General features: G+C 47.6%; 1 protein-coding gene across 2 annotated transcripts in view; it reads left to right on the top strand.

Annotated features, from left to right (window-relative positions):
• Positions 1 to 5: 5 nt before the first annotated feature.
• st8sia5 (ST8 alpha-N-acetyl-neuraminide alpha-2,8-sialyltransferase 5) overlaps positions 6 to 25,495 on the top strand; it is a 157,340-nt gene continuing 131,850 nt past the window's right edge. For both annotated transcript variants that reach the window (XM_073064039.1, XM_073064038.1), the window contains exon 1: positions 6 to 748. In XM_073064039.1, the coding sequence (XP_072920140.1) occupies positions 624 to 748 (125 nt within the window). In that variant the 5' untranslated portion in view covers positions 6 to 623. The remainder of the gene's footprint in view (positions 749 to 25,495) is intronic.

Here is a 25,495-nt window from a genome sequence, read left to right as displayed (position 1 = left end):
TCGAAGCCAGGGAGGAAGAAAGGTACGACAAATGTCACGTCTTGGTGTGATGAAACGGAGCTATCAAGTAAAAAAGCAAATGCGCCCCTGTGCGTTTATTGGCGCGCTTGTTACTGCGGATTAAGGCTAGTGCAGGAATTAAATCCGCCCGGCTGTCATTGCATTGCGGACGCGGGTAACTGAAAACGCCTCCTGCTGATCTCCGGTGAAACAGATTCTCTTCGGGACCGACCGTCTGTCGCCTCTGGGTGCGTACGGTTAAGGAAAAAACGTTTCCTGAGCAGTCAACCCGCAAACTCCCTGATCAACGTGCTTAACATTTAAAGCCATCTCAAACACCTCATCTTGCGACCGTTTACCTTTCCCAATCATTAAATCCCTTCGTGCATCCCAACGTATCTTCAGAAAAGCGGCGCATTCCTATGCAGAGGCGGGAAGGTCGGGGGAAGACTGCGGCGGACTAGCGGACACAGAGGGGGAAGGAGTTTGTGGGCGTCTCGGATCCGGTGGCCGGTGTTGACGCGGGCGGTGGTAGTAAATGTGCCCCCGCGGGTCGGAGATCGACCTTCAGTTTGCAAATCAGCCGCGACAGTCAGTCCAGGGCCCCAGGAGAAGCCGGCGTTATGTATTCGGATCCTTCGGGAAGAGATCTGTTGGGAAATAGAACCCTGTTTTTCATATTTATTTGTTCCTTCGCTCTGGTTACCCTCCTGCAGCAGATCCTCTACGGCAAGAATTACATTAAAAGGTAAGAAAGGCAGAGGCAATTAACAGCTCTTGAGAATAACACATACAGATGGAGGAGGAACTCAGAGGAAGTTCACGAGAATGATTCCGGCAATGAAAGGGTTAATGTATCAGATGCGTTTGAGGGCTCTGGGCCTGAACTCACTGGCATTTAGAAGAATGGAGGGGTGGTGGGGAAATCTCATTGAAACCAAAAATATTGAAAGGCTTAAATAGAGTGGAAATGGAGAGGCTGTTTCCTATTGATGCACCATCAATAACTCTAGGAGACTGGAAGTTAACTATAGGTTTTTATTAACAGCAAAAAGGGAGCACGACATGTCGAAGACTGAGGGAGGAACAGTGCCCCAATTGCCTTTATACAGGGGTCTGTGGGAGGAGCCACAGGAGCAGTCAGCAGAGGGACATGTCCAGACAGGTATACATAGTTTACCACACCTATATAGGAGGGAGTTAGGACCAGAGGGCACAGACTCAGAATAGAAAGACATCCCTTAGAACAGAGATAAGGAGAAATTTCATTAATAAGAGTGTGGTGAATCTGTGGAATTCATTTCCACAGATGGCTGTGGAGGCCAAGTCATTTGATATATTTAAACTGGAGGTTGATAGGTTCTTGATTAGTCAGGGTATAAAAGATTACAGGGCGATGGCAGGAGCCTGGGGTTGAGAGGAATAATACATCAGCCATGATGGAATGGTGGAGCAGACTCAATGAGTTGAATGCCCGAATTCTGCATCTATATGGTCTAAATTAGTAGGTCAGGTGGCATCTATGGAGAGGAATAAACAGTGGACTGATGCGGGCTGAGACCCTTCATCATGAAAAGCCTCCATTTGAAATGTGGATTCTTTACTCCTCTCCATAGGTGCTTCCTGGCCTGCTGAGATCCTCTAGCATTTTGTGTATGTAACTTTGGATTTCGAGCAACTGGAGAATATTGTGTGTTTATAATTAGCAGTACTTTAAGTGTGTGGAAGTCAGAAGAGACATCAGCTCGTAATTAAAGCCCCAGGTTCCTGGAACGTGGATGCCGCAGAGATAGGATAGGGTTGTCCCCTATCCCAAGCATCACTCTTCCAGGCTCCGACCATTGTTGTAAGACCATGAGACATAGGAACAGAATTAGGCCATCTGGCTCATCAAGTCTACTCCACCATTTCAATGTGGCTGATATATTATCCTTCTCAGCCCCCATCTCCTGCCTTTTCCCTCTGACCTTTGACACCTTGACGAATCAAAAACGTATCAACCTTTGCTTTAAACATACTTAATGACTTGGCCTCCATAGCCATCAGTGGCAATGAACTCCACAGATTCACCACCCTCTGGCTAAAGAAATTTTTTCTCATTTCTATATGAACATTCCTCTATTCTGAGGATGTTGTGTGTGGTAACAACCAACATGACTTAATGATGTGCTGGGGGCAGCCTGCAAGTATTGCCATACAGACTGGTGCTAATGTAGCATGCCCACAATGTTCAACAGAACAACACAAACAACTAGAACAGCAGCAAACAAGCCCTTCAAACACACAGAGATAGGCTTCCAACCCCAGCCAACACAGGCCACCTCTGGGTCACCAGTCCTTGCCTCAAGCTCTCAGATTTGCTGACACTGGGCCAGGACATGCAATTATAGACTATCAGACATTGGTTCTCTGTCTTTCAGACATGCTAACCCAATTTGTAAAACATTGTCACATGCACTGAGATCCACATACACACTGTCACGCGTACCGTCCACGCGCACACAGTCACGTGTACCGTCCACACGCACACTGACACATACCATCCACCTGCACACTGTCACACATACTACCCACGTGCACACTGTCACACGTACTCAGATCCACATGCACATTGTAAACATTTGGGCCCCTGATCTTAGAAAAGATGTGTTGTCATTAGAGAGGGTCCAGAGGAGGTTCACAAGGATGATTCCAGGAATGAAAGGGTTATTATATGAAGAAGGTTTGATGGCTCTGGGTCTGTACTTGTTGGAATTCAGAAGGATGAGGGGGGGATATGAATGAAACTGGATGAACTCCAAAACATTTGGGAGACTGAGGGGGTGATAGATCGGACATATAGAGAGGTTATTACACCCAGGGAGCAGAACACAGAAAATAGTGCAGAGTACCCATGGCCATCCCCTCAACAACAAGTATATCACCTTGGATACTATTGGGAGGGATGACCAAGCAGACAAAAGTCACAGCATCGAGTTTCTGGCACTGAGTCTGGCTCTGTGACTCTGAAGAGAAGGGAGGAGTAGAGGTGAGCTGTGGTGATAGGGGATTCATAAATTAGGGGAACAGATAGGAGGTTCTGTGATAAAAACGAGATTTCCAGATGGTACATTGCTCCTGGGTGCCAGGGTCTGAGATATCTTGGATTGAGTCCTCATCATTCTTCAGTGTGAAGGTAAACAGCAGAGATCATGGTCCATGTAGGTACCAATGACATGGGCAGGATGTGTGATGAGGTTCTGCACAAAGAGTACAGGGAGTTAGGTGTGACATTAAAAGGCGGAACCTCCAGGGTTGGGATCTCAGGACTGCTACCAATGCCTCATGCTGGTGAGGCCAGAACTGGGAAGATCAAATGTTTTAACACATGGCTAAGGAGTTGTAGGAGGGAGGGCATAAGATTTTAGGATAATTGGGCTCTCTCCCAGGGAAGGTGGAACCTGTACAGAAGGAACGGTTTCCACCTGAACTGGAAGAGGACTAATATCCTAGCAGGAAGGTTTGCTAATGCTGCATGGTGGGGTTTAAACTAGAGTTGCAGGGAGATAGGAACCAGAGTGCCAGAACAATTAGTGGAGAGTTTGTTGAGACAGATGTTGGTAAGATCTCAGACAAAACCAGGAATCAAAAAGTTGAGCATGGTGTGACTGGAGTCCTGAGCTCCTTATATTTCAATGCAAGAATTATCGTACGAAAGGCAGATGAGCTTGAGGTATAGATCAACATCTGGAATTATGATGTTGTAGCCATTAGTGAGGAGGGGCAGAACTATTCTGGGGTTCCATTGTTATAGGTGTGACAGAGCAGGAGGAAGGGTGGCATTGCTAGTCAGTGCTCAGTCACGACAGACCGGAGACCTCGTCTGATGAGGTGTCATGGGTGGAACTGAGGAATAAGAAAAGTATGACCATGTTAATGGAGCTATATTACAGACCACCCAACAGTCCGAGGAATTTAGAGGAACAAACTTGTAGAGAGATTGCAGACTCTTACAAGAAACATAAGGTTGTTATAGAGGTGATTTTAACTGTACACATATACTGGGACTCCCGTACTGTAAAAGGACTAGATGGGATTGAGTTTTATCAAATGTGTTCAGGAAAATTTCCTTCATCAGTACATAGAAGTCCCAATGAGAGAGCATGCAATACTGGATCTGCTGATAGGGAATGTGACAAGGTAGGTGACAGAAGTTTGTGTAGGAAAACACTTTGCATCTATTGAGCACAATACCATTACTTTCAAAGTGAGTATGCAGAGAGATAGGTCTGGTCCATGGGTTGAGATTTTAAATTAGAGAAAGGATAATTTTGCTGGTATCAGAATTGATTTGGCAAGTGTGGATTGGGACAGGCTGTTTTCTGGCAAAGGCGAACTTGGTAAGTGGCAGACCTAAAGTTTTGAGAGTATAAAGCGTGTATATACCTGTCAGAATAAAAGACAAAGATAACAGATGTAAAGAGCCTTATTTTTCAAGCGATGTTGAGGCCCTGGTTAAGAGAAAAAGGAGGTGGATAGCAGATATAGGCAGGTAGGAACCAATGAGATGCTTATGGAGTACAAGAAATGCAAGAGGACACTTAAGAAATAAATCAGGAAGGATGAAATTAGGTATGAAGTTGTCCTAACTGACAATGTGAAGGAGAATCCTAAGGGTTTCTGCAGTTATGTTACAAATAAAAGGACTGCAAGGGACAAAACTGGTCCGTGGAAGATCAGAATGGTAATCCATGTGTGGAGCCAGAAGAGATGGTGGAGATCCGAAACAATTCTTTTGCATCTGAACTTACTCAGGAGATGGACACAGAGTCTATGGAACTGAGGCAAAGTGGCAGCGAGATTATGGACCCTGTACAGATGGCCGAGGAGGGGGTGTTTGCAGTCCTGAGGCAAATCAGGGTGGATAAATCTTCAAGGCCTGACAAGGTTTTCCCTCGGACCCTATGGGAGGCAAGTGCAGACATTGCTGGAGCCCAAAAGCAGAGCTATTTAAATCATCTTTAGTGACAGGAGAGATGCCAGAGGATTGGAGGATAGCCATTGTTGTTCCGCTGCTTATGAAAGGCTCTAAACATAAATGAGGAAACTATACATCAGTGAGTCTGACATCAGTTGTTGGAAAATTATTCCAAGGGACCGGACTGATGAAGGGTCTCAGCCCGAAACGTTGACTGTTCGTTTCCACAGATGCTGCCCGACCTGCTGAGTTCCTCCAGCTTGTTGTACGTGTTGCTTTGACCCCAGCATCTGCAGTGTACTTTGTGTTAAGGATAGTCAGCATGGCTTGTGTGTGGTCGGTCATATCCAACCAAACTTATAGAGTTTTTTGAGGAAGTTACTGGGAAAGTGGATGAAAGCAAGGCAGTGGATGTTGTCTACATGGGCTTTAGTAAGGCATTTGACAAGGTCCCGGGTGGGAGGCTGGTCAAGAGTGTTCATTTGAGACATTGATCATGTGAATAATCAGAGGTTTTTTCCCAAGGCTGAAATATCTAACATGAGAGGGCATGGTTTTAAGTTGCTTGGAAGTAGGTACAGAGGAGATGTCAGGGGCAAGTTTTTTACTCAGAGAGTGGTGAGTGCATGGAATGGGCTGCAGGCAACAATGGTGGATGTGGATACGATAAGGTCTTTTAAGAGGCTTTTAGACAGTTACATGGAGTTTAGAAAAATAGTGGGCTATGGGTAACCCTAGGTAATTTCTAAAGTAAGTACATGTTCAGCACAGCATTGTGGGCTGATTGTACTGTTGGTTTTCTATGTTTCATTCAAGATGAGGTAGTTAATTGGGTTAGACATTGGCTTTGTGGGAGAAGCCAGAGAGGGGTAGTAGAGGGTAGCTTCTCTGACCGGTGTTTGGTCTGTTGTGTTTGTCACCTATATATCTATTGTATATCTGGATGATAAGGTCGATCAACTGGATCAGCAAATTTGCAGCTAACACCAAGACTGGAGATGTAGCGGACAGTAATGAAGGCTATCATGGCGTGCAGAGGAATCTGCAGCAGCTGGGAAAATGGGCTGAAAAATGTCAGATGGAATTTAATGCAGACAAGTGTGAAGTTTTGCACTTCAGTGGGGCCAACCAGGTTAGGTCTTACACAGTGAACAGTAGGACACTGAGGATTGTGGTAGAACAAAGGGATCTGGGAATACAGGCCCATAATTCATTGAAAGTGGCGGCACAGATAGATAGGGTCATAAAGAAAGCTTTTGGCACATTGGCTTTCAGAAGTGAGCTAGCCAATAATATTAACCATAGAACCATAGAACACTACAGCACAGTACAGGCCCTTCAGCCCTCCATGTTGTGCCGACCCATATAATCCTTAAAAAAAAGTATTAAACCCACACTACCCCATAACCCTCCATTTTTTTTCATCCATGTGCCTGTCCAAGAGGCTCTTAAATACCCCTAATGTTTTAGCCTCCACCACCATCCCTGGCAAGTCATTTCAGGCACTCACAACCCTCTGTGTAAAAAAACTTACCCCTGATGTCTCCCCTAAACTTCCCTCCCTTAATTTTGTACATATGCCCTCTGGTGTTTGCTATTGGTGCCCTGGGAAACAGGTACTGACTATCCACCCTATCTATGCCTCTCATAATCTTGTAGACCTCTATCAAGTCCCCTCTCATTCTATGCTCCAAAGAGAAAAGTCCCAGCTCTGCTAATCTTGCTTCATATGACTTGTTCTCCAAACTAGGCAACATCCTGGTAAATCTCCTCTGCACCCTCTCCATAGCTTCCACATCCTTCCTATAATGAGGTGACCAGAATTGAACACAATACTCTAAGTGCGGTCTCACCAGAGATTTGTAGAGTTGCAACATGACCTCTCTATTCTTGAACTCAATCGCCCTGTTAATGAAGCCTAATAACATCCCATAGGCCTTCTTAACTACCCTATCAACCTGTGCAGCGACCTTGAGGGATGTATGGATTTGAACCCCAAGGTCCCTTTGTTCATCCACACTCTTAAGTAACTGACCATTAATCCTGTACTCAGTCTTCTGGTTTGTCCTTCCAAAATGCATCACCTCACACTAGTCCGGATTGAACTCCATCTGCCAATTTTCTGCCCAACTCTGCAGCCTGTCTATATCCTCTTGTAACCTTCGACAACCTACAGCTCCATCCACAACTCCTCCAATCTTCGTGTCATCCGCAAACTTACTCACCCATCCTTCCACCTCTACATCCAGGTCATTTATAAAAATCACAAATAGCAGGGGTCCCAGGACAGATCCCTGCGGCACTCCACTAGTCACCGACCTCCAGGCAGAATACTTTCCTTCCACAACTACCCTCTGCTTTCTTCCTTTAAGCCAAATTTTTATCCAAACTGCCAAAGTTCCACTTATCCCATGCCTCATGACTTTCTGGATGAGTCTCTCATGAGGGACCTTGTCAAATGCTTTGCTGAAGTCCATGTAGACCACATCCACTGCCCTACCCTCATCAATTTATCTTGTTACCTCTAAAGAGGATCCCAAAAGTTTCTTCAGTTACATAAAGTTAAAAGAGAAGCAAGGTGGATATCAGATTACTGGAAAATGATGCTGGAGAGCTAATAATGGGGGCAGTGAAATAGCAGATGAACTGAATAAGCACTTTGCACAGTCTTCACTGTGGAAGCAGTATTGTAGAAGTTCCAGGTGTCAAGGGCATGAAGTGTGTGAAGCTACCATTACTAGAGAGAAGATTATTGGGAAACTGAAAGGTCTGAAGGTAGGTAAGTCACCTAGACCAGATGGTGTACACTTCAGGCTTCTGAAAGAGGTGACTGAAGAGTTTGTGGAGGTATTAGAAACAATTTGTCAAGTATCACTAGATTCTGGGATAGTTATGGAAAAATGGAAATGTCACTCTTCTCTTCAAGAAGGGAGAGAGGCAGAAGAAAGGAAACTATAGGCCAGTTAGTCTGAGCTCATGGTTGAGAAAATGTTGGAGTCAATTGTTAAGGATGAGTTCTCAGGGTAGTTGGAGGCACATGATAAAATGGGCCGTTGTCTGCATGGTTTCCTTAAGGGAAAGTCGTACCTGACAAATATGTTGGAATTCTTTGAAGAAATATCAAGCAGTATAGACAAAGAATTGGTTGATGTTGTGTATTGGATTTTCCGAAGGCCTTTGACAAGGTGCTACACCTGAGGCTGTTTAACAAGCTATGAGCCCACCGTATTACAGGAAAGATTCTAGCATGGATATTGCAGTGACTGATTGGCAGGAGGCAAAGAGGGGGAATAAAGGGAGCCTTTTCTGCCTGGCTACCAATGACCCGTGGTGTTCCACAGGGGTCTGTGTTGGGACTAATTCTTTTTACGTTACATGTCAATGATTTGGATGATGGAATTGATGGCTTTGTTGCAAAGTTTGCAGACAATATGAAGATAGGTGGAGGGGCAGGTAGTTTTGAGGAAGTAGGGAGGCTACAGAAGGACTTAGACAGATTAGGAGAATGAGCAAAGAAACAGCAGATGGAATACTCTGTCAGGAAGTGTATGGTCATGCACTTTGGTAGAAGAAATGAAAAGATCGACTATTTTCTAAACAGAGAGAAAATACAAAAAACTGAGGTGCAAAGGGATTGTGCAGGGTTCCTTAAAGTTTAATTTACAGGTTGAGTCTGCGGCGAGGAAGGCAAATGCAAATTTGGCATTCATTTCAAGAGGACTAGAATATAAAAGCAAGGATATAATGTTGAAACTTTATAAAGCACTGATGAGGCCTGTTGTGAGCAGGCTTGGGCTCCTTATCCTAGAAAGGATGTAGTGAAACTGGAGAGGATTCAAAGGAGGCTCACAAAAATGATTGCAGGATTGAATGGCTTGTCATATGATGGCTCTGTTCCTGTATTCACTAGAATTCAGAAGAATGAGGGGTGACCTCATTGAACCCTGTCTAATGGAGAAAGGCCTTGATAGAGTGGATGTGGAGAGGGTGTTTCCTCTGATGGGAAGGTCTAAGACCAGAAGGAACAGCCTCAGATTAAATGGGGGGGGGGGGGTCCCGTTAGAATGGAGATGAGGAGTAATTTTTGTAGCCAAAGTGGTGAATCTTTGGAATTTGTTGCTACCTGAAGTTGTGGAGGTGAATTCTTGAAGCAGAGATTGATAGATTTTTGATTGGTCAGGGCATGAAGGGATACAGTGAGAAGACAGTAAATTGGGACTGAGAGGAAAATTGGATCAGCCATAATGAAATGGCGGAGCAGACTCACTGGGCCAAATGGCCTATTTGTGCTCCCATGTCTTATGGTATTATGGTCTTCTAAGTCAAAGTTTTGAGTACAGGAGATGGGCTGTTATGTTGAAGTTGTATAAGATGTTGCTGAGCCCTAATTGGAATATTGTGTGCAGTTTTGGTCATCTACCTACAGGAAAGATGTAGATAGAGTATTTTCAAGCATGTGGCCGGGTCTGGAGGACCTGAATTTTATGAAAAGATTGAATAGGTTAGGACTTTATTCCTTAGAATGTAGAAGATTGAGGAGATTTGACAGAGGTATACAAAATACTGAGGGGTATAGATAGGGTAAATACAAACAGGCTTTTTCCACTGAAATTGGGTGGTTCTACAACCTGAGGTCATAGTTAAGGCTGAAAGGTGAAAAGTTTAAGTGGAGTATGAGAGGCAACTTCTTCACTCAAAGGGTCGTGAGAGTGTGGAATGACAGGCTGAGCGAGCTAGGGCTTTTCTCTTTGGGGTGAAGGAGGATGAGCGGTGACTTGATCGAGATGTACAAGGTGATGAGAGAATAGGTCGAGTGGATAGCCAGAGATTTTCCAGAGTGAAAATGGCTATTATGAAGGGGTATAAATTTAAAGTTTTTGGAGAAAAGTTGGGGGGGGGGGAAATAAAACTTTAGTAAGACCACACTTGGAGTGTTCCACCCCATTACAGGAAGGCTGGTGAGGCTTTGGGGAGGGTGAAGAAGAGCTTTACCAGAATGCTGCCTAGTTTAGAGAACACATGCTATAATAAGACGTTGGACAGATTTGGGTTGTCTTCTGTGGAGTGGCTGAGGCTGAGGGGAGATCTGATAGAGGTTTATAAGATTATGAGATGCATAGATAGGGTAGATAGTCAGAATCTTAGAAATTGGCAAACAGTGGGTATGCTTTTAAAGTTAGGAAGTGTTTAAAGGTGATGTGAGTGGCAAGGTTTTTATGTAGGGAGTGGTGGGTGCTGAGAATGGGCTACTGGGGTACCAGTGAAAACTGACACTTCAGTGCAGTTTAAGAGTCTTTTAGACAGACACATGAATCTGAAAAGAATGTAGAGATATGGGTGATACACAAGAGGAGGATATATAGTTTGAATTGGCATCAAGATCATGTTCAAGTTTATTGTCATCTGGCTGCACATATATACGACCAAACCAATCAATGTTCCTGCAGATCTTGCATGCACAAAGCATTTCACAGCACGCTAAACAAAATATTACCTAAATCAGTTAATAACATGTAATTCAAAGTGTGCAGCACGGGTAAACAGGAAACAGCTCACTGTCCTGGTGATGAGAGCTTGATGCGTGACAGGGTATTCATTAGTCTCACAGCCTGTTACCCAGACTGACTGTCCTAGTCCTGATGCTCCTGTACCTCCCTACTGACAGTGGTGGGTCAGAGATTGTGGGGTGGGTGGTAGGGATGCTTCAGGTCTTTTGTCTATGACGCTTCCAGTAAATGTCACAAATAGAGGGGGAGAGGAGCCCAGTGATCCTCTCGATGGCTTATACCGTTCTCTGTAGGGTCTTGCAGCTTCCATACCTCACAATGAAGGAGCCAGACAATACACTCCTGATGGTGCTTCTGTAGCAAGTTGTTAGAACCGCACAAGATTGTGGGCTGTATGGTTTGTCCAATTCTGTGTTTGCTCACTGAGGTGGGATGGTGCACTGGGTTTATAGATATTGGCCCTGTTTCTCCTGTGTGGTTTGTAAGAAAGGTTCCTGTATAATATGGCCTGCTTTTGTGTAAACCTCCTTTTCTGTATCTCTACTGTGCCTGTTGCAAAGAGAGACCTCCCATCTTCCTGTAATATTAATTCACTTCTTTTGTCACAAGTTTGGCATTTGTTCTGAAACATACCCTTTTCAAAGTTCAAAAAGTTTGAAGTAAATTTATTATTAAAATACAAATATATCACCATATATAATCCTGTGATACATGCTTTTGCGGGCATTCACGGTAAATACAAAGAAACACAATAGAATCAATGAAAGGTTGCACCCAACAGGACAGACAAACAACCAATGTGCAAAAGATAACAAACTGTGCAAACACAAAAGGAAAAAAAGAAAGAAAAAAAAAACCCAATAAATATCGAGAACATGAGATGAAGAGTCCTTGAAAGTGAGTCCATAGGTTGTGGGAACAGTTCAGTGATGGGGCAAGTGAAATTGAGTGAAGTAATAACTGTTCCTGAACCTGATGGTGTGAGTCCTGAGGCTCCTGTATGTTCTTCCTGTTGGCAGCAGGGAGAAGAGAGCATGACCTGGGTGGTGGGGGTCCCTGATGATGGATGCTGCTTTCCTGCAACAATGCATTGTGTAGATGTGCTCAATGGTGGGGAGGGCTTTAATCATAATGGACTGGGTTATATCCACGACTTTTTGTAGTCTTTTTCATTCAAAGGCATTGGTGTTTCCATACCAGGTTGTAACGCAGCCAGTCAGTGTACTTTCTACCACACATCTATAGAAGTTTTAGATGGCATGCCAAATCTGCGCAAACTTCTGATAGATACGCTGCTGTGCTTTCTTTGTAATTGCACTTACATTCTAGATCCAGGACATGATAATGCCAAGGAATTTAAAGTTGCAGACTCTCTCCACGTCTGAACTCCCTGAGGAGAACTGGCTCATGGACCTCCAATTTCCTCACCCTGAAGTCAATAATCAGCTCTTTGGCCTTGCTGACATTGAGTGAGCATTTGTTGTGGCACTGCAAGCCGATTCTGTGTGACAAAGGGCAGCGCGAACCAGATAGCCAGTGCTGACGCCGCAGACACACTGATATCTGAGCCGGACACTGCTGCAGTCAGAGGGCTCAGCTGTTTGAAGATTCTATGGCTGAACAGAATAAATAGTGACACATCACTATTTCTGCTTCTTCAGAAATTCTGTAAATGTATAGATTAACAAAATATATTCCAAGAGCAATCTCAGGGTTACTGGGGTGCTGAATGTACTCTCAATGGCCGCGTTATTAGGTACAGGAGTAGAGCCCAGTAGAGACCAGAACTGAGCACAGTACTCCAAGTGGGGTTTGATCAGGGTCCTATATAGCTGCAACATTACCTTTCAGCTCCTAAACTCAATCCCACGATTGATGAAGGCCAATGCACCGTGTGCCTTCTTAACCACAGAGTCAACCTGCATAGCTGCTTTGAGCATCCTATGGATTCAGACCCCAAGATCCCTCTGGGGATAGTATTAATGCCAAGAGTCTTACCATTAATACTATATTTTGCCATCATATTTGACCTACCAAAATGAACCACTTCACACTTATCTGGGTTAAACTCCATCTGCCACTTCTCAGCCCAGTTTTGCATCCTATCAATGTCCTCCCACATCATGAAGACCCTGGAGAGACTTGTTCTAGAGCAACTCCAGCCTATGGTTAGGCCACACTTAGACCCCCTCCAGTTCGCCTACCAGCCTGACTAGGAGTTGAGGATGCCATCGTCTACCTGCTGAACCGTGTCTACGCCCACCTGGACAAGCCGGCGAGCACTGTGAGGGTCATGTTTTTTGACTTCTCCAGTGCATTCAACACCATCTGCCCTGCACTGCTGGGTGAGAAGCTGACAGTGATGCAGGTGGATGCTTCCCTGGTGTCACGGATTATTGATTACCTGACTGGCAGACCACAGTACGTGCGCTTTCAACACTGTGTGTCAGACAGAGTGGTCAGCAGCACTGGGGCTCCACAGGGGACTGTCCTGTCTCCCTTTCTCTTCACCATCTACACCTCGGACTTCAACTACTGCACAGTGTCTTGCCATCTTCAGAAGTTTTCTGATGACTCTGCCATAGTTGGATGCATCAGCAAGGGAGATGAGGTGGAGTACAAGGCTACAGTGGGAAACTTTGTCACATGGTGTGGGAAGAATCATCTGCAACTTAATGTGAAAAAGACTAAGGAGCTGGTGGTGGACCTGAGGAGGGCTAAGGCACTGGTGACCCCTGTTTCCATCCAAGAGGTCAGTGTGGACATGGTGGAGGATTACAGATACCGGGGGATACGAATTGACAATAAACTGGACTGGTCAAAGAACACTGAGGCTGTCTACAAGAAGGGTCAGAACCATCTCTATTTCCTGAGGAGACTGAGGTCCTTTAACATCTGCCGGACGATGCCGAGGATGTTCTACGAGTCTGTGGTGGCCAGTGCTATCATGTTTGCTGTTGTGTGCTGGGGCAGCATGCTGAGGGTAGCAGACACCAAAAGAATCAACAAACTCATTCGTAAGGCCAGTGATGTTGTGGGGATGGAACTGGACTCTCTGACGGTGGTGTCTGAAAAGAGGATGCTGTCCAGGTTGCATGCCATCTTGGACAATGACTCCCATCCACTCCATAATGTACTGGTTAGGCACAGGAGTACATTCAGCCAGAGACTCATTCCACCAAGATGTAACACTGAGTGTCATAGGAAGTCATTCCTACCTGTGGCCATCAAACTTTACAACTCTTCCCTTGGAGTGTCAGACACCTTGAGCAAATAGGCTAGTCCTGGACTCATTTCCACTTGGAATAATTTACTTATTATTATTTAATTATTTATGGTTTTATATTGCTATATTTCTACACTATTCTTGGTTGGTGTTACTGTAACAAAACTCAATTTCCCTCGGGATCAGTAAAGTATGTCTGTCTGTGTCTGGCTGTCCTGCTGTAACCTCTGACAGCCCTCCACATTATCCATAACACTTCCAACCTTTGTGTCATCAGCAAGCTTACTAACCCATCCCTCCACTTCCTCATTCAGATCATTTATAAAAATCACAAAGAGCAAGGGTCCCAGAACAGATATCTGAAGCACACCACTGGTCACCGGCCTCCATGCAGAATATGACCCATCTACAACCACTCTTTGCCTTCTGTAGGCAAGCCATTTCTGGAGCCAGAAAGCAATGTCCCCTTGGATCCCATGCCTCCTTACTTTCTCAATAAGCCTTGCATGGGGGTACCTTATCAAATGCTTTGCTGAAATCCACATACAACATCTACTGCTCTTCCATGCTGACTATTCCTAATCATATTTTACCTCTCCGAATGTTCATAAATCCTGCCTCTCAGGATCTTCTCCATCAACTTACTAACCACTAAGGTAAGACTCACTGGTCTATAATTTCCTGGGCTATCTCTACTCCCTTTCTTGAATAAGGGAACAACATCCACCATCCTCCGGAACCTCTCCCATCCCCACTGAAGATTCAAACATCATCGCCAGAGGCTCAGCAATCTCCTCCCTAGCCTCCCACAGTAGCCACAAAAGGACACAGGTTTATGGTGCTGGGGATTAGGTACAGAGGAGATGTCAGGGGTAAGATCTTTTACTCAGAGTGGTGAGTGCGTGGAATGGGCTGCTGGCAATGGTGGTGGAGGCAGATATGATAGGGTCTTTTAAGAGACTTTTGGATAAGTACATGCAGCTTAGAAAAATTGAGGGCTTTGGGTAAGCCTAGTGATTTCTATGGTCGGCCAACTCTGTGGGCCGACAGGCCTGTATTGTGCTGTAGGTTTTCTGTGTTTCTATGTTCTGTGTTCTACCTCAGCCTTTTTTCTCCAGTTCAGCTGAAGAGTTTTGGCCTGAAACGTGACTATCCTCTCTTCCTAGATGCTGCCTGGCCTGCTGGGTTCCTCCAGCATTTTCTGTGTGCTGCCCCTCCACCACTCTTCCCATCATTTGCAAACTTTGTAACAAAGCCATCAATTACATTATCCAAATCATTGACATATAACTTAAAAAGAATTGGTCCCAACACGGACCTCGGTTGAGCATCACCAGTCACTGGCAGCCAACCAGAAAAAGCTTAATTTATTCGCACTCTTTGCCTTCTGCTAATCAGCAGTAACACATGATTATTTGAGTTACTGTCAACTTGAACAGGTCTGGCCATTCTCCTCTAATTTCTTTCATTAACAAGGCATTTTACACCCACAGAACTGGCACTTTCTGGATGTTTAATGCTTTTCACACCATTCTCTGTAAACTCCCAGACTGTTGTGGGTGAAAATCCCCGGAGATCAGCAGTTTCTGAGATACTCAAATCACGCTGTCTGGCACCAACAATCATTACACAGTCAAAGTCGCTGAGATCACATTTCTTCCCCAGTTGGAAGTTTGGCCTGAACAACACCAAAACCTCTTGACCATGTGTGCATGCTTCTAAGCACTGAATTGCTGCCACATGATTGGCTGATTAGATCATTGCAATAATGACAGGTGTACCCAATAAAATGGCCACTGAGAAGACAAGAGCACAGATTGTAAATGTTTTTTGACCCTTGGTGAAACAGGGCTGAAGGTTTGCTCAAACATTTGGGGATGTGCACACACAAAAGGTAGGTCATTCAGCATCTATGCAGAGGAATAAATGGTTGACGTTTTGGGAGAAGATCCTTCACCAGGATATCAAGAGGTGTACAGAAGTATCATAGACACACACAGCACAGAAACAGGCCAGTGATCCAGTCCCACAGCACAGAAACAGGTCAGTGATCCAGTTCAACAACACAGAAACAGCCCAGTGATCCAGTCCCACAACACACAAACAGCCCAGTGATCCAGTCCCACAGCACACAAACAGGCCAGTGATCCAGTCCCACAGCACACAAACAGCCCAGTGATCCAGTCCCACAACACACAAACAGCCCAGTGATCCAGTCCCACAGCACACAAACAGGCCAGTGATCCAGTCCCACAGCACACAAACAGGCCAGTGATTCAGTCCCACAACACACAAACAGCCCAGTGATCCAGTCCCACAACACACAAACAGCCCAGTGATCCAGTCCCACAACACACAAACAGCCCAGTGATCCAGTCCCACAACACACAAACAGCCCAGTGATCCAGTCCCACAACACACAAACAGCCCAGTGATCCAGTCCCACAACACACAAACAGCCCAGTGATCCAGTCCCACAGCACACAAACAGGCCAGTGATTCAGTCCCACAACACACAAACAGGCCAGTGATCCAATCCCACAGCACAGAAACAGGCCAGTGATTCAGACCCACAACACAGAAACAGCCCAGTGATCCAGTTCCACAACACAGAAACAGGTCAGTGATCCAGTCCCACAACACAGAAACAGGCCAGTGATCCAGTCCCACAGCACACAAACAGGCCAGTGATACAGTCCCACAACACACAAACAGGCCAGTGATCCAGTCCCACAGCACACAAACAGGCCAGTGATCCAGTCCCACAACACACAAACAGGCCACTGATCCAGTTCCACAACACAGAAACAGGCCACTGATCCAGACCCACAACACACAAACAGGCCAGTGATCCAGTCCCACAACACACAAACAGGCCACTGATCCAATCCCACAACACAGAAACAGGCCACTGATCCAGTCCCACAATACACAAACAGGCCACTGATACAAACCCACAACACACAAACAGCCCACTGATCCAATCCCACAACACAGAAACAGGCCTGTGATCCAGTCCCACAGCACAGAAACAGGTCAGTGATCCAGTCCCACAACACACAAACAGGCCAGTGATCCAGTTCCACAACACACAAACAGGCCAGTGATCCAGTCCCACAGCACAGAAACAGGTCAGTGATCCAGTCCCACAGCACAGAAACAGGCCAGTGATCCAGTTCCACAACACACAAACAGGCCTGTGATCCAGTCCCACAACACAGCAACAGCCCAGTGATCCAGTTCCACAACACAGAAACAGGTCAGTGATCCAGTCCCACAACACAGAAACAGGCCAGTGATCCAGTCCCACAGCACACAAACAGGCCACTGATCCAGTTACACAACACAGAAACAGGCCACTGATCCAATCCCACAGCACAGAATCAGGCCAGTGATCCAGTCCCACAGCACAGAAACAGGTCAGTGATCCAGTCCCACAACACACAAACAGGCCTCTGATCCAGTCCCACAGCACAGAAACAGTCCAGTGATCCAGTCCCACAGCACAGAAACAGGCCAGAGATCCAGTCCCACAACACACAAACAGGCCAGAGATCCAGTCCCACAACACACAAACAGCCCACTGATCCAGTCCCACAACACACAAACAGCCCACTGATCCAGTCCCACAACACACAAACAGCCCACTGATCCAATCCCACAACACACAACCGGGCCACTGATCCAGTCCCACAACACACAACCGGGCCACTGATCCAGTCCCACAACACACAAACAGCCCACTGATCCAATCCCACAACACAGAAACAGGCCTGTGATCCAGTCCCACAACGCAGAAACAGGCCAGTGATGCAGTCCCACAACACAGAAACAGGCCAGTCAACCAGTCCAACAACACAGAAACAGGTCACTGATCCAATCCCACAACACACAAACAGCCCACTGATCCAGTCCCACAGCACAGAAACAGGCCAGTGATCCAGTTCCACAACACACAAACAGGCCAGTGATCCAGTCCCACAACACAGAAACAGCCCAATGATCGAATCCCACAACACAGAAACAGGCCAGTGATCCAGTCCCACAACGCAGAAACAGGCATGTGATGCAGTCCCACAACACAGAAACAGGCCAGTGATCCAGTCCCACAGCACACAAACAGGCCAGTGATCCAGTCCAACAACACAGAAACAGGTCACTGATCCAATCCCACAACACACAAACAGCCCACTGATCCAGTCCCACAGCACAGAAACAGGCCAGTGATGCAGTTCCACAACACACAAACAGGCCAGTGATCCAGTCCCACAACACACAAACAGGCCAGTGATCCAGTTCCACAACACAGAAACGGGTCAGTGATCCAGTCCCACAACACACAAACCGCCCAGTGATTCTATCCCACAACACAAAAACAGGCCAGTGATCTAGTCCCACAACACACAAACAGCCCACTGATCCAATCCCACAACACAGAAACAGGTCAGTGATCCAGTCCCACAATGCACAAACAGGCCAGTGATCCAATCCCACAACACACAAACAGGTCAGTGATCCAGTCCCACAACACACAAACAGACCAGTGATCCAATCCCACAGCACAGAAACAGGTCAGTGATCCAGTCCCACAGCACAGAAACAGGTCAGTGATCCAGTCCCACAACACACAAACAGGCCTGTGATCCAGTCCCACAGCACAGAAACAGTCCAGTGATCCAGTCCCACAGCACAGAAACAGGCCAGAGATCCAGTCCCACAACACACAAACAGGCCAGAGATCCAGTCCCACAACACACAAACAGCCCACTGATCCAGTCCCACAACACACAAACAGCCCACTGATCCAGTCCCACAACACACAAACAGCCCACTGATCCAATCCCACAACACACAACCGGGCCACTGATCCAGTCCCACAACACACAACCGGGCCACTGATCCAGTCCCACAACACACAAACAGCCCACTGATCCAATCCCACAACACAGAAACAGGCCACTGATCCAGTTGCACAACACAGAAACAGGCCAGTGATCCAGTCCCACAACGCAGAAACAGGCCAGTGATGCAGTCCCACAACACAGAAACAGGCCAGTCAACCAGTCCAACAACACAGAAACAGGTCACTGATCCAATCCCACAACACACAAACAGCCCACTGATCCAGTCCCACAGCACAGAAACAGGCCAGTGATCCAGTTCCACAACACACAAACAGGCCAGTGATCCAGTCCCACAACACAGAAACAGCCCAATGATCGAATCCCACAACACAGAAACAGGCCAGTGATCCAGTCCCACAACGCAGAAACAGGCATGTGATGCAGTCCCACAACACAGAAACAGGCCAGTGATCCAGTCCAACAACACAGAAACAGGTCACTGATCCAATCCCACAACACACAAACAGCCCACTGATCCAGTCCCACAGCACAGAAACAGGCCAGTGATGCAGTTCCACAACACACAAACAGGCCAGTGATCCAGTCCCACAACACACAAACAGGCCAGTGATCCAGTTCCACAACACAGAAACGGGTCAGTGATCCAGTCCCACAACACACAAACCGCCCAGTGATTCTATCCCACAACACAAAAACAGGCCAGTGATCTAGTCCCACAACACACAAACAGCCCACTGATCCAATCCCACAACACAGAAACAGGTCAGTGATCCAGTCCCACAATGCACAAACAGGCCAGTGATCCAATCCCACAACACACAAACAGGTCAGTGATCCAGTCCCACAACACACAAACAGGCCAGTGATCCAATCCCACAGCACAGAAACAGGTCAGTGATCCAGTCCCACAGCACAGAAACAGGTCAGTGATCCAGTCCCACAACACACAAACAGGCCTGTGATCCAGTCCCAGAACACACAAACAGGCCAGTGATCCAGTCCCACAGCACAGAAACAGGCCAGAGATCCAGTCCCACAACACACAAACAGGCCAGAGATCCAGTCCCACAACACAAAAACAGGCCAGAGATCCAGTCCCACAACACAGAAACAGGCCAGTGATCCAGTCCCACAGCACACAAACAGCCCAGTGATTCTATCCCACAACACACAAACAGCCCATTGATCCAGTCCCACAACACACAAACAGGCCAGTGATCCAGTCCCACAACACACAAACAGGCCAGTGATCCAGTCCCACAACACACAAACAGGCCACTGATCCAGTCCCACAATACAGAAACAGGTCAATGATCCAGTCCCACAACACACAAACAGGACTGTGATCCAGTCCCACAGCACAGAAACAGTCCAGTGATCCAGTCCCAGAACACACAAACAGGGCAGTGATCCAGTCCCACAGCACAGAAACAGTCCAGTGATCCAGTCCCAGAACACACAAACAGGCCAGTGATCCAGTCCCACAGCACAGAAACAGGCCAGAGATCCAGTCCCACAACACACAAACAGGCCAGAGATCCAGTCCCACAACACACAAACAGGCCAGAGATCCAGTCCCACAACACAGAAACAGGCCAGTGATCCAGTCCCACAGCACACAAACAGCCCAGTGATTCTATCCCACAAGACACAAACAGGCATGTGATCCAGACCCACAGCACAGAAACAGCTCAGTGATCCAGTCCCACAGCACAGAAACAGGCCAGAGATCCAGTTCCACAACACAGAAACGGGTCAGTGATCCAGTCCCACAACACACAAACCGCCCAGTGATTCTATCCCACAACACAAAAACAGGCCAGTGATCTAGTCCCACAACACACAAACAGCCCACTGATCCAATCCCACAACACAGAAACAGGTCAGTGATCCAGTCCCACAACACACAAACAGGCCAGTGATCCAATCCCACAGCACAGAAACAGGTCAGTGATCCAGTCCCACAACACACAAACAGCCCATTGATCCAGTCCCACAACACAGAAACAGGCCAGTGATCCAGTCCCACAACAGACAAACAGGCCAGTGATCCAGTCCCACAACACACAAACAGCCCACTGGTCCAATCCCACAGCACTGAAACAGGCCTGTGATCCAGTCCCACAACACACAAACAGGCCTGTGATCCAGTCCCACAGCACACAAACAGGCCACTGATCCAGTCCCACAATACAGAAACAGGTCAATGATCCAGTCCCACAACACACAAACAGGCCTGTGATCCAGTCCCACAGCACAGAAACAGTCCAGTGATCCAGTCCCAGAACACACAAACAGGCCAGTGATCCAGTCCCACAGCACAGAAACAGTCCAGTGATCCAGTCCCAGAACACACAAACAGGCCAGTGATCCAGTCCCACAGCACAGAAACAGGCCAGAGATCCAGTCCCACAACACACAAACAGGCCAGAGATCCAGTCCCACAACACACAAACAGGCCAGAGATCCAGTCCCACAACACAGAAACAGGCCAGTGATCCAGTCCCACAGCACACAAACAGCCCAGTGATTCTATCCCACAAGACACAAACAGGCCTGTGATCCAGACCCACAGCACAGAAACAGCTCAGTGATCCAGTCCCACAGCACAGAAACAGGCCAGAGATCCAGTTCCACAACACAGAAACGGGTCAGTGATCCAGTCCCACAACACACAAACCGCCCAGTGATTCTATCCCACAACACAAAAACAGGCCAGTGATCTAGTCCCACAACACACAAACAGCCCACTGATCCAATCCCACAACACAGAAACAGGTCAGTGATCCAGTCCCACAACACACAAACAGGACAGTGATCCAATCCCACAGCACACAAACAGGCCAGTGATCCAGTCCCACAACGCAGAAACAGGTCAGTGATCCAGTCCCACAGCACAGAAACAGGTCAGTGATCCAGTCCCACAACACACAAACAGGCCTGTGATCCAGTCCCACAGCACAGAAACAGTCCAGTGATCCAGTCCCACAGCACAGAAACAGGCCAGAGATCCAGTCCCACAACACACAAACAGGCCAGAGATCCAGTCCCACAACACACAAACAGCCCACTGATCCAGTCCCACAACACACAAACAGCCCACTGATCCAGTCCCACAACACACAAACAGCCCACTGATCCAATCCCACAACACACAACCGGGCCACTGATCCAGTCCCACAACACACAACCGGGCCACTGATCCAGTCCCACAACACACAAACAGCCCACTGATCCAATCCCACAACACAGAAACAGGCCACTGATCCAGTCGCACAACACAGAAACAGGCCAGTGATCCAGTCCCACAACGCAGAAACAGGCCAGTGATGCAGTCCCACAACACAGAAACAGGCCAGTCAACCAGTCCAACAACACAGAAACAGGTCACTGATCCAATCCCACAACACACAAACAGCCCACTGATCCAGTCCCACAGCACAGAAACAGGCCAGTGATCCAGTTCCACAACACACAAACAGGCCAGTGATCCAGTCCCACAACACAGAAACAGCCCAATGATCGAATCCCACAACACAGAAACAGGCCAGTGATCCAGTCCCACAACGCAGAAACAGGCATGTGATGCAGTCCCACAACACAGAAACAGGCCAGTGATCCAGTCCAACAACACAGAAACAGGTCACTGATCCAATCCCACAACACACAAACAGCCCACTGATCCAGTCCCACAGCACAGAAACAGGCCAGTGATGCAGTTCCACAACACACAAACAGGCCAGTGATCCAGTCCCACAACACACAAACAGGCCAGTGATCCAGTTCCACAACACAGAAACGGGTCAGTGATCCAGTCCCACAACACACAAACCGCCCAGTGATTCTATCCCACAACACAAAAACAGGCCAGTGATCTAGTCCCACAACACACAAACAGCCCACTGATCCAATCCCACAACACAGAAACAGGTCAGTGATCCAGTCCCACAATGCACAAACAGGCCAGTGATCCAATCCCACAACACACAAACAGGTCAGTGATCCAGTCCCACAACACACAAACAGGCCAGTGATCCAATCCCACAGCACAGAAACAGGTCAGTGATCCAGTCCCACAGCACAGAAACAGGTCAGTGATCCAGTCCCACAACACACAAACAGGCCTGTGATCCAGTCCCAGAACACACAAACAGGCCAGTGATCCAGTCCCACAGCACAGAAACAGGCCAGAGATCCAGTCCCACAACACACAAACAGGCCAGAGATCCAGTCCCACAACACAAAAACAGGCCAGAGATCCAGTCCCACAACACAGAAACAGGCCAGTGATCCAGTCCCACAGCACACAAACAGCCCAGTGATTCTATCCCACAACACACAAACAGCCCATTGATCCAGTCCCACAACACACAAACAGGCCAGTGATCCAGTCCCACAACACACAAACAGGCCAGTGATCCAGTCCCACAACACACAAACAGGCCACTGATCCAGTCCCACAATACAGAAACAGGTCAATGATCCAGTCCCACAACACACAAACAGGACTGTGATCCAGTCCCACAGCACAGAAACAGTCCAGTGATCCAGTCCCAGAACACACAAACAGGGCAGTGATCCAGTCCCACAGCACAGAAACAGTCCAGTGATCCAGTCCCAGAACACACAAACAGGCCAGTGATCCAGTCCCACAGCACAGAAACAGGCCAGAGATCCAGTCCCACAACACACAAACAGGCCAGAGATCCAGTCCCACAACACACAAACAGGCCAGAGATCCAGTCCCACAACACAGAAACAGGCCAGTGATCCAGTCCCACAGCACACAAACAGCCCAGTGATTCTATCCCACAAGACACAAACAGGCCTGTGATCCAGACCCACAGCACAGAAACAGCTCAGTGATCCAGTCCCACAGCACAGAAACAGGCCAGAGATCCAGTTCCACAACACAGAAACGGGTCAGTGATCCAGTCCCACAACACACAAACCGCCCAGTGATTCTATCCCACAACACAAAAACAGGCCAGTGATCTAGTCCCACAACACACAAACAGCCCACTGATCCAATCCCACAACACAGAAACAGGTCAGTGATCCAGTCCCACAACAGACAAACAGGCCAGTGATCCAATCCCACAGCACAGAAACAGGTCAGTGATCCAGTCCCACAACACACAAACAGCCCATTGATCCAGTCCCACAACACAGAAACAGGCCAGTGATCCAGTCCCACAACAGACAAACAGGCCAGTGATCCAGTCCCACAACACACAAACAGCCCACTGGTCCAATCCCACAGCACTGAAACAGGCCTGTGATCCAGTCCCACAACACACAAACAGGCCTGTGATCCAGTCCCACAGCACACAAACAGGCCACTGATCCAGTCCCACAATACAGAAACAGGTCAATGATCCAGTCCCACAACACACAAACAGGCCTGTGATCCAGTCCCACAGCACAGAAACAGTCCAGTGATCCAGTCCCAGAACACACAAACAGGCCAGTGATCCAGTCCCACAGCACAGAAACAGTCCAGTGATCCAGTCCCAGAACACACAAACAGGCCAGTGATCCAGTCCCACAGCACAGAAACAGGCCAGAGATCCAGTCCCACAACACACAAACAGGCCAGAGATCCAGTCCCACAACACACAAACAGGCCAGAGATCCAGTCCCACAACACAGAAACAGGCCAGTGATCCAGTCCCACAGCACACAAACAGCCCAGTGATTCTATCCCACAAGACACAAACAGGCCTGTGATCCAGACCCACAGCACAGAAACAGCTCAGTGATCCAGTCCCACAGCACAGAAACAGGCCAGAGATCCAGTTCCACAACACAGAAACGGGTCAGTGATCCAGTCCCACAACACACAAACCGCCCAGTGATTCTATCCCACAACACAAAAACAGGCCAGTGATCTAGTCCCACAACACACAAACAGCCCACTGATCCAATCCCACAACACAGAAACAGGTCAGTGATCCAGTCCCACAACACACAAACAGGCCAGTGATCCAATCCCACAGCACAGAAACAGGTCAGTGATCCAGTCCCACAACACACAAACAGCCCATTGATCCAGTCCCACAACACAGAAACAGGCCAGTGATCCAGTCCCACAACAGACAAACAGGCCAGTGATCCAGTCCGACAACACACAAACAGCCCACTGATCCAATCCCACAGCACTGAAACAGGCCTGTGATCCAGTCCCACAACACACAAACAGGCCTGTGATCCAGTCCCACAGCACACAAACAGGCCACTGATCCAGTTACACAACACAGAAACAGGCCACTGATCCAATCCCACAGCACAGAAACAGGCCAGTGATCCAGTACCACAGCACACAAACAGGCCAGTGATCCAGTCCCACAACACACAAACAGGCCACTGATCCAGTCCCACAATACAGAAACAGGTCAGTGATCCAGTCCCACAACACACAAACAGGCCTATGATCCAGTCCCACAGCACAGAAACAGTCCAGTGATCCAGTCCCAGAACACACAAACAGGCCAGTGATCCAGTCCCACGGCACAGAAACAGTCCAGTGATCCAGTCCCAGAACACACAAACAGGCCAGTGATCCAGTCCCACAGCACAGAAACAGGCCAGAGATCCAGTCTCACAACTCACAAACAGGCCAGAGATCCAGTCCCACAACACACAAACAGTCCAGTGATCCAGTCCCACAACACAGAAACAGGCCAGTGATCCAGTCCCACAGCACACAAACAGCCCAGTGATTCTATCCCACAAGACACAAACAGGCCTGTGATCCAGTCCCACAGCACAGAAACAGGCCAGTGATCCAGTTCCACAACACAGAAACGGGTCAGTGATCCAGTCCCACAACACACAAACCGCCCAGTGATTCTATCCCACAACACAAAAACAGGCCAGTGATCTAGTCCCACAACACACAAACAGCCCACTGATCCAATCCCACAACACAGAAACAGGT

The sequence above is a fragment of the Hemitrygon akajei genome, chromosome 13 (assembly GCF_048418815.1).
Source record: "Hemitrygon akajei chromosome 13, sHemAka1.3, whole genome shotgun sequence".
Taxonomy (NCBI): Eukaryota; Metazoa; Chordata; class Chondrichthyes; order Myliobatiformes; family Dasyatidae; genus Hemitrygon; species Hemitrygon akajei.
This window is presented reverse-complemented; position numbering and strand designations above follow the sequence as displayed.